The following is a 14,235-nucleotide window of genomic DNA, read 5'->3' on the forward strand; positions in this document are numbered from 1 at the left end:
ACTTGTGTCATTAATGATAAATGCTAACTATACCTGACTATAAGGCTCAGTATGAATGACTATTTCCACTGGTGCTCAGTTTACAGGTTTTGACAATCCACTGTACCAAGATGTGACCAAAGTGACCCTTAAATACAAATTTATCTATTCATTTAATTTGTCTGGTTTAATTCGGTGGAACTAGCTTTGATAACCATATCTTCCCTGACAATGAGCACATCATCATATCATCTTTGTAGAGCCACAAGCATTAGCTGGCTAAAAAAACCTGAGAAATTCTTTTCTTTCAGAGAAGTGCAGATTAATTTAAAGAGTTGATTATAAATATAACTTGTACAAATAACCTGGAAAATATGTAGAACGTGATAAAAAAATTAACATATTAAGCGATGACCTCAGGACAAGTTTCTTACATGGCTTAGAGTCTAAAAGAACCAATATGGTTGAAGTCAGATAATTCTCTTCTGAGCTAAAAAGCTTAACAAGAACCACAGAAAAAAATCTGAATAAAATGTCAGACGTTTATTTTTACTTGCCATTTTTTCCCTTCAACTCGTCTATAAAGATAAAAAATGTTCTAAGGCTTCGTCCTAAACTGAGCGTAAAGCTTGTTTTCTAGCTAATGCATAATGATAGTCTCTGAGTAATGGTTGCGATTTGTCAGAAATGATGAAAACACTGATTGTGATCATGTTTTCCTCTCTGCTAGTACACACACACACACACACACACACACATACACACTGTTTCACACACAGTGGGTGTTTGGTTTTTTGGGAAACACCCTCGTATCCTCTTGGGTGCTGTTAAGCATACTTAGCTAACAGTCAACTATGCTGGCTTTGTAATAAGAATTGGATGCCATCTCTCTCTCACACACACAAACACACACCTACACACACACTTTTCCACTGGCTTTAATTTTATATTCTGCGAGCATGATGTCACACACTTACTCTCGCCCAGTGATGATGATATTTTCTCCTTTTGAAATGCCAGCACTCTCTTTCACACACACACACACACACACACACACACACACACACACACACACACACACACACACACGTTTCTAGATCATTTGCATTTGTTATGCCTCCCACTGTGTATGTTTTGACTGTTTTGAGCTGTTTTATAATGACCCTTTGTAGATAAGCACTTCCTTTTTGGTTTGTGTTCTCATTTTCATCACTTGTTCTTCTGACTCGTCTGAACGTGACATTACAAAGCCGGACAGGATGAAGATTTAACAATGGCAAGAGCGAAACTAAATCAGGACTATGTTCCGCTCCCAGAGATAATAACACTTTAGGGTCACTTTCTATTGAGTTCAGTCAGTCTACAGGATTCTTTTTGGATTTGGACTATTTCTGGATTAACTCGCTACATTAACTAGCTAAATATCCAATTGTTACCTCATTATCATCCTGTTAGACTCATCTGTATAAACCTTCTCCCTTAAACATAAACCAGGTGCTACCACCACCATGCTCCAGTGTTGGGTTTCTGCCAAATGTAGCACACTTTGCAAAGGTAAAAAAGATAAATTTTTGGTCAAACACCAGAGATAATTTTTCTGCATATTTACAGAGTCTCCAAATAGGAATTTATAATGACTTTCTTCCTTAACACTTCAGTAAAATCTTTCTTTGTGGACTATCCAGGCTATGATTGTCCTCCCATCTGAGCATAAGGTCTCTCTGAAGCACGCATTGGCCATTTGGTTGCTTCTCTGACCTTATTTATATTCTTACAGAACTTTATCCCTACTTGTTTTGATAGCTCCTTGGTCTTCATGATGCTGTTTGATTAACTATTTTCTCTAACAAACCTTTTGCACCATTCATTATAAAAGTCTCTCCCTTGACTTTATCTTCATAATGGAAATAGATGCTTGTGATTGGATAAAGCATATCAGAGGATCTGCTTGAAAAACAGAGCAATTTGTGTTTAGAAAGTTGCCAAACTACGCTAGTTTATTCCAATATAAAAAACAAAACAAAAACCAAACATGATCCAAAACCTGACTTATATCATCCTGAACTAAAATGCAACAATTTGGTTAGACTCACTGCAAGGGAAAAATAGCTGTGGTGTTCACACAAACCACAATCTCATCAGATTTTGATGCTTTCCATGAATGCTAAAAAAAAAAGCAAACCACGTAACAATCTTGACATTTGTGTAAAAACAGAAATACTAAGGAAACACGTCATGTCATTCCTACGTGCTTGTCTAACAGCACTGTCCTCTAGCACCGTCAAATTACAAGTTGTTTATGTTTTCATGGACACACAAGTGTCAGTCAATACACCATCTGACACTCGTACAAATTTCTGATCAGGCAGAAAGAATGAGTAATTAGGGAAATACTTTATATTTCTTTATGTAATGCTACTTTAAAGACAAATCTTTAACATCACACAGTGTTTGTGGTTACAACATTTCGACGGGCCTTGTTTGAGCATCGCCGTAAAACGGACAACTAGCATAACCCTAAGCTTCAGATAAGTGTGACCATTGGAACTTCCTTATTCACTCATTTTTTTGCCATTTTAATACCAACACACCAAAACTGGAGCACCAAAGTCTTTGTATATTATCTTTCCCAGATCGCTCTCTGTCGGGCCTTAAGGTGCATACATTTCCTGCATGAACACAATGAGCATTGTTCGACAGGAAGTGAGCTGAGAAAGTTCTTCCCCCCCCACACAAACGCACGGCTCAGTAAATAACCTTAAAAGTATACAGTCAACATTTGCACAGTGCAAATCTTATCTTTTGATCATAAATCTGTAGTACAGATGACCTTTTATTATTTGTTTAGTCAATACCATGATTATGATGATTTATCTTTGTTACATACAGTATGTGTCTTATTCAAAGAGCATGAATTTTAACTAAAAACTAATATTTTCACTTCTTAAAATTTAGAAATTATTTCATTAATGACACTAATGAACCATTGGGGTATTTCTAAATTGTCCTTGTTCTGTGAATGGATGTATGTGTGTGATATTGTGCAACTGTGCCTCGTAATGGTTTGGCAGCCAGTCCTGTGTGCCTTGATTGTTCTGGAATAGACTCCAGGTTCCCCGCAGCTCCTGTGTGGGATAAGTGGTACAGAAAATGGATAGATGGATTGATTTATTCATCCTAAGTAACTTCCTGGTCAGGGTCTTGGTAGTTTCAATTATTATTGTATTTCTGAATTTGAGTGGCTGAGGTTAAAGTGTCAGAGCCAGAATGTACACACCATTCTGACACTGCTGAAATTTCTACAGTGTTGGGTTTTTCCCACTCATTTTTTCCATGACCTAAGTAGTAGAATGTATATTTAATTATATTTTTTTTTACACTAAAAGCAAAAACACAACCACTTCACTTATACATAAATATATTTAACTAAATGTTTTTTTTAGCATAGCTCTAGGCTATGACTAAACTGACAAAAAATTATTTCTTGATGTTTTTAATATTTAATGTTTTTATATTTTAATATTTCTTATTTCTTTATTTAGTGATGACTGGTTTAAAGTAATTGCATATTTTAAATTGCCACACAGCTTCAATAAACGCCATGTGAGTCTGTGTACGTGACATTAATTGAGTGTCATGAGTATCGTGTGTGTACACAACCTCATCAGTGCTGCTGAGTGAGTGAAGGGTATACGATGAGCCCTTTATCCTGTGTTCAAGGTTCATTAATCTTTAGCCATGCACAGTCTGTTTATACACAAGGTCTTATGCATGGCTGAGTAAACACACACTCACCAGCACCACCCTCTCCACACAACCAGCTTTTAATATTTATAGTTATCAGAGGTGTATATGCATGCTAGTTTGTGTACTAGCATATAATACACCAAAACTAGCATGTAACAAACCTAGCATTATCCTTAATCCATATCAAACATAACAAACCGATCATGAACCACAACGAAACAAACCTAGCATATAATTAACTTAGCATGAGCCTAAACCTAAACTAGCATGAACTGTGAATAAAGCCCTAGTCTATAATAAACAGTATGGCTTTGAAACAAAACTAACCTATAATAAACCCAGCAAGATTCTAAACCCAAACTTTCACACAGTAAACTTAGCATTATAATTAGCTCACACCATAACCTTGATCCTAAAGCAAATAATAACCTAGCATGAACCATAAAAACCTAGCCTTAGATAAACCAAGCATATAATAAACCTAGCATTAACAACAAAACAAACCTAGCATAAAATCAACTTACTGTGATGAAGAAAAATTAGAATATAATACACCTAGCAAACACAGCAACAACCCTAGCATATAATAAACTTAGCATGATCCTAATCCATATAGTAAAGTACAGCTACAGAAGAGACATTTTATTTGATCTCTCTCTCTCTCTCTCTCTCTCTCTCTCTCTCTCTCTCTCTCTCTCTCTCTCTCTCTCTCTCTCACACACACACACACACACACACACACACACATAGAGGTATTCTGTACTCTTCTCTATTTCCATTAAGCATATTCATATTTCCATTGTTTAACAGATCCTGCTACTAATTTGCATTCTCTTTTGTCCCTTTAGGCCAGATGAGTGTGTGTTCATGCTCTGTTTCTGATGTCTCTTATTGGTCTGAGCAGGTTTGGGTTCCAGATGTGTGTGTGTGTGTGTGTGTGTGTGTGTGTGTGTGTGTGTGTGTGTGTGTGTGTGTGTGTGTGCGTGATGTTACATAAGGACCATGTGCCTCTCAATCTGGCTTCTGTAGTTCCTAAATAAACCAGTATGTGACATTTGAAGAAATTCTTCTTGCCACTTATACAGTGTGTGTGTGTGTGTGTGTGTGTGTATGTGTGTCTGTGTGTGTGTTTGTGTATATTTTTGTGGTTTGGGTCCACTAGTCTCTTTAGAGTGATGTGTCACTGCAAATCATTATAAATTTCTTCGGACTGTAATGTAATCCTGTAATGAAAGGAGTCCAAGAAGGTGTGGTCTGTTTAAGATGACTTCGCCCCATCAAGGGATAAAAAATGATAGAAATCAAATGCCGTGACCTTCACACCAATCATGCCAATGGATACCAATAGATGGAAAATCCTTTGGAAGTATGATCTTTAGCAGTACAGTTCCAGAGATCTGTAGAAGAGCTGCCAGGAACCGGTTCTGGAGGCCTGCCGTGGACTTAAATGATGCAGAAGCAAAATGTGTGCCGTCATTGACTATTTAGGCTTCTAATATGGAGATTTACTGGTGTTAACAAGAATTAATATAAATCTGATTGAGAATCAATCAGAATCATCTGCAAGTTTGATTAACACCAACATTTTTGTGTTCTTAGTCAACAATCATATTTGCATTTTTAAATATAACAATTGGCAATGTTGTTCTGCTGGGGAATGCTAATGGAATGCAGTTCCATTATGTATGCAGTTCCAGTATGTAGGTGTGTGTGTGTGTGTGTGTGTGTGTGTGTGTGTGTGTGTGTGTGTGTGTGTGTGTGTGTGTGTGTGTGTGTGTGAACTCATGCCCTTTAGGGCTTTAGTATTGTGTAAGAAGTATATTTGAGGAGTGCTGAACAAAGTGGGTGTGGGAAAGAAACATCTGTGTCCATTACCACTCCCCACACATACCACACCCACTTCTCTAATGCTTGATATAGATGTGATCTAACTGCCAGTTCTTTCACCATAGTGTGCTCCCAAACCCTGAGTCATCAGACTGATATGCAAACTTCTAATACAGTTTGTACATCATTGTCCTGGGATGACATGAAAAGAAGTCTTAAGAGGAACTAAAAGTACTGTACTGAAGGGATCATTTGTATGAAGATATTATGCATAAGAAAACTTCTGGGACTCTAACACAAATATGCACTGATACATAATGATCCACTATATGTAAGACCAAAGGTTTGTCATAACCTCTACTCTTCTGGGAAGGCTTTCAACTAGAGTTTGGCACATGGCTGTGGTCATTCAGCCACAAAAGCATTAGTGAGATCAGGCGCCGATTTCAGACAAGGACAAACAGTCGGCGTTCCAGTTCATCCCAAATGTGTTCAGTGTTGTTGAGGTCAGGGTCATTTGAGTTTTTCCACTCCAATCTTAGCAACCCATGTCTTTGTGGAGCTCGCTTCATGCACAGGGATGGTTCAACTGTCTCTCTTAGGGACAGTGGCTATAATTTAGCCAAGAACCACATTTGGGTGTGACAAGACGGTGTCCACAAACTTATAGCATGTAATACATGTGCAAACCAAAGTATAGACACCATGATCAACCAGATAAGAAATACAGAAGAACTGTGTTCAGCTAAGACAAATCTAACCCAAGCCATAGAAGGTGCGCAAAAAATTCTGAAATCGGACCAAAATACAGTTTTTCATACAGTTTTTAATGACAAGATTTTTTTTTACTTTTAGGCAAACATTTTCCTGTCACTGGTACCCTTTTTTTATCTGATTCATGTCATTGTGAAATCAAAGTCGTTGTGAAAACAAGTGGCATGCTTTGGGACATTTTGTAATATCTGTTAATGTTTTGTCACTTCACTAAAAATCTGTTCAGAGGTGAAAAACCGCTCTCTCTCACAAGCAAGAGATTTCTAATGGCTTGATCTACCAGAAGCTCCAGCCTACTGCTCTAGCAGAGGCAATCATGGTTTGCCATTAACAAGTTTTTGTCCCTTGATTGTTAGAAATTGTGGATTAATTAACAGCTCTGAAAGTCATTCTGTTTGCAATGCAAATAACTGCTCTAATAAATAGTAATAAATAGAAGTATCAAAAACACAATTATAGTTAATCATTAATGTGTGAAGTTTTTTTCTCCACTTAGATTAATTGAAAGGAGTCTCCAGTGTCAGCACTGATCCTTTAATTTTTCCAGCACGGTAAAGTCTGTGCATGTTTTTTATTTGTCATACTTTAAGATATAAAGGTGGAACAGATGCGTTATGTGCATGAATGAAAAGGGGAACTAATTTAGTCTGCAACATTAAAGTATAATATGCTGTTCTATAGATAGTAAAACATTTTATTAATTGACTGATTGAACTGCTGTGATGTAAGAGGAGCTATAATAATAATAATAATAATAATAATAATAATAGATTGTGACCCATTTATATGTCTGCACCATCTGTACCATAGAATCCAACATTTGGATTAGTGCATGGGTTAATTCACTCTTTATGAACTGATATTTTTAGTGATATAATTTTATTTCATTATTATTATTATTATTATTATTATTTATTTATTTTACTTCCTTCCTGAAGATATTCTGCATGCACACCTGCTCTACAGGTAAACACTGAGCACGAGCTGGTTTTACAGGTGCATCAGACAACACAACACAAACACTACCACACAAAGGTCCAAGGTTGTTCTAACGTCATTGTGTAAACATAATGTACACAAGATGAGCATTTGACTTCTGGAGCCCAGACATATACAATGATAAACCTTTTTAAAACATTATAAACGACATCACGAGCACAGCCCCGGTGTAGAGCTGCTCTAGAGTAGACAGTGCACGCGCATGTTTTGTTTTGTTTTCTCTCTCAGCAACACTGCGCCTTTAAACTTCGTGATCGTGATGTTAAAGTGAATCGGTTGTCCGAGTGGGCGGGAGCGCGCAAACTTCTCCTCCTGCTTTTCTAGCTTTTTTTTTTATATATATATACATATTACTCTCGCGCCTGCTCACGCAGTTGTGTTTCCTGCAGCACTGTCTGGAGCTCAAACTTGGGACTTACTGAATTTTTTTGCTTTTCGTTTCTCTGTGTCTTCTTTCTGAGAAGCCCCATGACCTCTAACGGGAGCGGCACGGGGGGGCTGGGCACGCGCCTGGCGGAGGATCAGCTGCGCGTGCTAGAAGAGAATTTCTCTCGCGGGTGCCGAAACCCGGACGGAGCGACGCTCGCGCTGGTCGCCGCCGAATGTGGACTAAGTGAGGACGAGACGCTGGTGAGTGAGGGGACATACACACACACACACACACACACACACACAAATAAAAAATGTTAAATGCATAATAATAGCTTGGTGATTAATTTATAGGATCCATAGAGCTTACAGAAATTTCTACAATAGAACACATCACATTTAAGTTTAGAACCCAATGAGTATATAATAACAAATTTAATTTTGGAACTGTCAGAATATTAGGGATGAGAATAAATATAAAAATCCAGATTATTATTATTATTATTATTAGTAGTAGTATTATCATTATCTTTTTGCATCAAAGTTTTTAGAGATCTTTTTGGTTTTCATTTCTTCTTCTTCTTCTTCTTCTTCTTCTTCTTCTTCTTCTTCTTCTTCTTCTTATTATTATTATTATTATTTAATGGTGGGTCCCCCCCCATTTTTCCCCCCAATATTGTCTTGTTAGACTTGTTAATCAGTTAAAAAAAAACAGGATAGTTAGCTGTGAGACATGCTGTGAGAATCCAACCAACCACCATTATTTGAGACTTCGATTAGATGCAGTATTAAAAAGTGTTGTCAGAATTAAGAAAGTGTCGTCTGCCCCCTTTCGCATACATGATGCCCACGATGTGCTAATGATTGTGTACTGAGTGTACTGGTTGGGTACTAAGTGTACTGACACTCATAACCTCATTGTTAGCACTGAAACAAATATCTGAGTGCTGCCAAGTTAAGTGAAACATCTAGATGATGGCAAGCTGTAAAGCAATACATCTTCTGTGTTAACATTCAAGATCTGTCAACATTCCTCTGTGCAACCTTCACGTCATTGAACAACTCGCCCGGGAAAATGCTGAACTGGTCGAGTGTCATTAAACATGAATTCTTTTCCAAAAACAGCGTGTTTCAAAGTGTTTTATTTACCACAGTAAAAATAAAATTCACTTTGATTTGTTTAGAGTCAGCAAAACAAGATATTAAGATATTTTATTAATTGTTAGCAGCTACAAACGATTGTTTCCTTTTTCACTCTATGTAAGTTAAAGAGACCAGAAACACGGCTTATCATGTTACACACAAACCTACCAAGTCCTCTTCCAGTGTCAGAAATCTTCACATCTGTCTGTTACAAAGTTTTATTTATTACTTGATAGCCTCATAGGTTTAAACCCAAACATTTCTTGACTGATTACTTTGAAGCTTATGAGAAAATTTCTGACAAAGAATCCACACCCTCTTCATAGCCGGAAAAATTAAAGAACTAAAATTTGCATACAAAACTTGTATTTGCTGAATGGCAACTTTATTTAAATGGAAGAGGTGTGCAAATTCACCTGAAATACTTTTTAATGTCACTGCACTCTGTAATGCATTTGGTCATTAATATATTTTTAGCACATTTAGCATGCTACATGAACACTGGGGTTTATTAGAGCAGTTAAAATAATACCAAATGCCAATGTTTCATCAGATTGGTTACATTTGAGGTAACATTTGAGGAGAAATTGTGCAAGTTCCTTTTAACTTCACCGTCTGCATCCTGAATACTAAATAATGGGGAAATGTTTCTCAAGCTTGGGTAAATAGTCCTGTGTTTTTTATGTCTGAATTTTTAATGCTCTATCACAGCACCCTAGTCTGTTACTGGAATAGACATGGACATCCCTGCCTTGTTTTCATATGTTTCTCTCTGCTCTGAGATAAACTGTGCTGACAATGTGAAGCTGAGCAGGCCGGACCTGGTGAGATTCCTCTAACGTGTAAAGAGTCTAATGAATTCACTTTCAATAAAGCATATGCAGTTTTCTAGAACAAATTGTATTTGTCTGTAGAAAAAAAATCTGTCTGAAACCAGTACGTAGGTAGGTAGGTAGGTAGATAGATAGATAGATAGATAGATAGATAGATAGATAGATAGATAGATAGGTAGATAGATAGATAGATAGATAGGTAGATAGATAGAAACAGCATTTTTCACTTCTCCAAGCATTCTGCCCTGAAATATTAAAGTTACATTTCCCTCTTTTCCAAAGCTTTGACACTGGAGACTCCTTCCAAAAACTGTACATTTTCCCTAGTTAAATAACAATGTTGATTGTGTACTTTCCAAATTATAGAATTGTGCTTTGCAGCCAAACCTGTGCTTTGCAGCCAAAACTACTTTTGGAAATGCTGTTAAGGAAAATTAATCGATACCTTCTGACCAATCAGAGTGAAGAATTTAGCATAGCCGTGGTAAAAGAATGCGCTGTGAACTCTCCAGCTTATAGGAGTGTGTATCCTGTACCAATGATGTCCGATGCAAATGCGCCACTGGGGAAGCCAGTCACTGAACGCTCAATTTGAATTTTAGGAACTCAAAGTTTAAATCCAAATGAATTCAAAGCTCTGTGTGATGCATGTGACCTGTCTGTCTTTGTCACTCGTCCTTTCTCTTTGCCAAACTGGTTCTGCTTGAATCTTCAACTGAATAGGAAAAACAGCTCATTGTATGAATATAGCTAAGATTACGGTGGGTGGAGCTTGAGAGATTGGCTCAGAGTAACTAAGTAACTATGACATCATGATACGACTTGTAAATGTATTATTAGCAATGCATTGTCATATCATGAATGGTTATTGAATAGAGACTTAGCTTTTCATATGCTTACACTTCAAAAACATTTATTTAGACACAATTTCCACTGGTTTAGGAGCCAAACCATTACAATATAAGATTTAGGCGTTTCGTTATTAAGTAATACATTTGGAGGATTAAAGTATTTACCATTAAAATTCAAATCCTTCAGTAATTATACACAGCAGACAGCCATGCAAATAACTAGAGTTGCTTGACTTGTTGTCATGACGATCAAGTGACGTGTCCCCCAAACACGTCAAGTGACGTGTTTCACTGTTTCTCTGTCCCGAACAAACCAATATAAAAATATGTTTCCTGCTGTTCTAGACACATCTTGACTTGAAGTTTTTCTTAGTCTCTGACCTGTTGTACAATCATAAAGGTATGTTTCTCACAGAAACTAAAAAACACTCCTGTAAGTTCCTTTGTATATCAATAAAAAAAAGTAGGTCTGTAAGGTCCTTTTGTGATTAATGTTGGCTTGTGGTGCAGTGGGACACTTTACAGCTCCAGGTTCCAGATCCTGACCTCGGGTTACACTCTTACTTTGCACAGGTTTCCTCTGTGTTCTCAGGTTTCTTCCTATCCCCGAAAAACTGTGTGTGCAACTAGTACATCATAGTGAATTAAACATTATAGGATCCCCCAAATCTGGCAAACTAGTAAACTAACAATGAAAAAGCTAAGCAAATGAAGCTATCCAAAGCAGGCTTTTTCTGAAAACTGAACACAGGAAGTTGGTGATGTGTAAAGAGCTGATTTGTTTATTATGTGCAATACTTTGATCAGATTCCAAATCTGTTTTACAATCTTTTATACAAATGTAAATGCATGTGGTTAAGATTTTAGTGAACTGTTCATTTTAATATTCACACAATCTTTTTCTCTTATGTAGAAATGGTTCAGGATGCGCAATGCTCAGTGGAGACAAGCAGAAGGACTGCCTCCTCAACCGGGATCAGTCAAAGACTGAAGACAATCTTCAATCTCTTTCCATCCATCCTTCTTATTCTCTTCCTCTGGTATTCATCTAGTATTGGACAGGTCTCCTGCTTTCTCATGTTTGTGCCCTCATGCTCTTTAGTTTAGTAGTTAAATTATACTTTTTGGCTGTATGTGAATTAAATGTATATTGCACACACAAATGTCAAGTTTACATAATGGAATAAACTGTATATTTGGTTATGGGTGAATGCAGTGGTTCCTATAATGCTGCCTGCCAATTTATCTTAAGTAAATAGTTTCATTCAGTGTTGTGAAACATTTCATTGCTTATGTTATAGCAGCTATAAACCGTTGTTACCTCACCAGGCTTTCTTGTTTCCTCTGCTTACATTAATAAGTAAATAAAACGCATTTTTTTGTTTCATATCAAGGTACAACTTTGGCACTGACTCTTAACATATATATTCATATAAATAAGGTAATAAAGGTGATGAGATGATGCAAAGTAACTGTCATCTCTATTTTTGTATGTTGATTTTCACTTTCTATGAAATGCTGGATTCCTGACAATTATGAAGAATGGACTAAATATTCAAATCAGTATTTTATTTGAATAGGCTTTTAAGCTGATGCTTTACCACTGTGATGAATGAGTGTCTCTTATGAAAGAACAAAATGCCAAGAGTCACTGTCAGAGTCCTGGCTCAACGTATTGACTCGTTCACAAACAGCAAATTAATGGTGTGTGTGTTTTGATTAGTGTTAATGGGTGTCAGAATGGACACACACCCAAAAGGAAAAATAAACATGTTGAGCTGAACACAAATGCTGCACTCTTTAAAACTTGGCACACACACATACACACTGAAAACCATCGCACAGCACCCATAAGCAGTAGTGTATATCCAGATGAATAGCAGAAATCAATAAAAAGTATTTCCCTCACATACGCTTTTGACATGAGGTCCTGAATAAAAGCCCCAAATGGGTGATTAAGGAGTGTGTGAAGTAAATGAGAAAAGATTGAACTCGACTGGGCAGTACACACTGTAAGACTGAGTGTTGCCAAAACGACTAGACAAATACATGTGGAACCTATCAGTGAGAGAGAGAGAGACGGATGAATGAGAGACAGAGAGATTCGGATGTCAGAGGGCCAGCTGGATGCAGATCCTTTCCTTCCTCTCTCTCTGTCTTAATTCCAGGAAGAAACCAATCTTGTCTTAGTGATTTAAAAGCTGAACAGCAGTGTAACTAGCGCCAGTTAATTCTATACTATGTCTGTCTGAATGTCTCTACTCAACATAAGATAGCATTTTGAAGTTTTATTGTCCTTCCTTCATGTAGACTAATAAAATCTGCAATGTGTGCCTCAATAGACACAACATATCTCTGTCCCTGGGTTCAGGTAATGAAGTTTGTCACTTGTGGCTCCTCTGCTGTGCCATGTGGGTGTGGACTCCAATTCCAATTCTGTCAAAGATCTAGCATAAAAGTTACATACGTAGCATCCTGTATAAGTTTTCACCCCTAACTTAACAGCAAAGGGTAACTTTTAAGGAGAGATCTGGAGAGATCCAGAGCTCAGACGTGAGAAGGTGTTTACAGGAAATCAAGGGTCGGAAAGTCCACTTCGATTGATTATCTGGTCTAGTAAGAAACATGGCGCTATATTTGGAGGGAATCTGATACTATACATCCTCCTTAGAATACCATTTGTGGTTGTGAAGCACAGTGGTTATAGCATCACACTGAACATTACCCTTGGCCTCTCGGTTGCTTCTCTCATTAATGCCCTCTTTACACGCTGATTGAATTTTGCTTGGCAGTCTTCTCTAGGCAGAGATATGGTATATCCATACTCTTTCCATTCTCTACTTAAATTTGACCACTATCTACTATTTAATAAGATTATAAATTTCCATGATCTTAATTGTGTTTTGTTTTAGTTCACAACGCTATTTTGCTTTCCTGATGTGTCACCATTTGCTGAGAGTGTGATATCATTAGTAAGATATGATAAATATCTTATCCTTAACACACATCCACACACAGCCACTCTTTTCAAGCCATTGAATCGCTTCATAGCTCTACTACGATTCAACTCTTTTGACTCCCAAATGACTCATTCGCAGTATCTATAATACTAGTCAAATGTGTTGATTACGTTTGACCATCATTTATTAACAAATTAAAAAAAAAAATTAAAAGACGTTTTGGATGTTGTTTTAGATAATGCTGACACCTAGTGTTTGAAATAGAAACTGCACAGTATAATTAAATGTTAGTGTCCAAGTCGGTAATGATGTTTACTACTGACTAAATAAAATGTTAATACACTCATAAAAATAAAGTTATATAGGCTGCACAGAAGTATTTTTATGTAAGAACATAAAGTGAAAGAGAAAACAGCAAACCACAAAACAAACAAATAACCATATCTTAGTTCACAAAATAATCCATAATAAATAGTAGTAGACCGTTAGAAAGTCCTTAAAGGCTAAAGGATTCTGTCTGATTCTGATTGGTCAAAAGCTGCTGATTAATTTTCTACAATAGTAAACAGTATGTTTGTAGTAGATGTTCCACATAAACAGATTTTAAAAAAAGTAAATTGCTTATTTGGGGCTTTCTGTGAGATGTTTATATATAATTTTTGAACACAGTCTTCTCTGTAATACATTACAGAAGGTCTGTGTTTGAGTTGTAACGTTTCCCCCCACACACACTAATCGAAACTAAAGCTGTTT

The 14,235-nt window shown here is 36.9% G+C and overlaps 1 protein-coding gene across 1 annotated transcript; it reads left to right on the plus strand.

The window, feature by feature from the left end:
* Nucleotides 1-7,696: 7,696 nt before the first annotated feature.
* Nucleotides 7,697-11,852, plus strand: hopx (HOP homeobox). Its single transcript, XM_060892825.1, has 2 exons — nucleotides 7,697-7,956; nucleotides 11,436-11,852. Exons 1-2 carry the CDS (start codon nucleotides 7,795-7,797, stop codon nucleotides 11,511-11,513), a joined length of 240 nt encoding a protein of 79 aa, XP_060748808.1. The 5' UTR covers nucleotides 7,697-7,794; the 3' UTR covers nucleotides 11,514-11,852.
* The last annotated feature ends 2,383 nt before the right edge of the window (nucleotides 11,853-14,235 follow it).

Source organism: Tachysurus vachellii, chromosome 18, assembly GCF_030014155.1.
Source record: "Tachysurus vachellii isolate PV-2020 chromosome 18, HZAU_Pvac_v1, whole genome shotgun sequence".
In the NCBI taxonomy this organism is placed as follows: Eukaryota; Metazoa; Chordata; class Actinopteri; order Siluriformes; family Bagridae; genus Tachysurus; species Tachysurus vachellii.

Bases quoted from the DNA above. Each gene is read 5' to 3' on its own strand.
- hopx (XM_060892825.1), top strand. From the start codon at position 7,795: ATGACCTCTAACGGGAGCGGCACGGGGGGGCTGGGCACGCGCCTGGCG. The intron at 7,957-11,435 runs GTGAGTGAGGGG...TCTCTTATGTAG, and splicing joins TAAGTGAGGACGAGACGCTG to AAATGGTTCAGGATGCGCAA.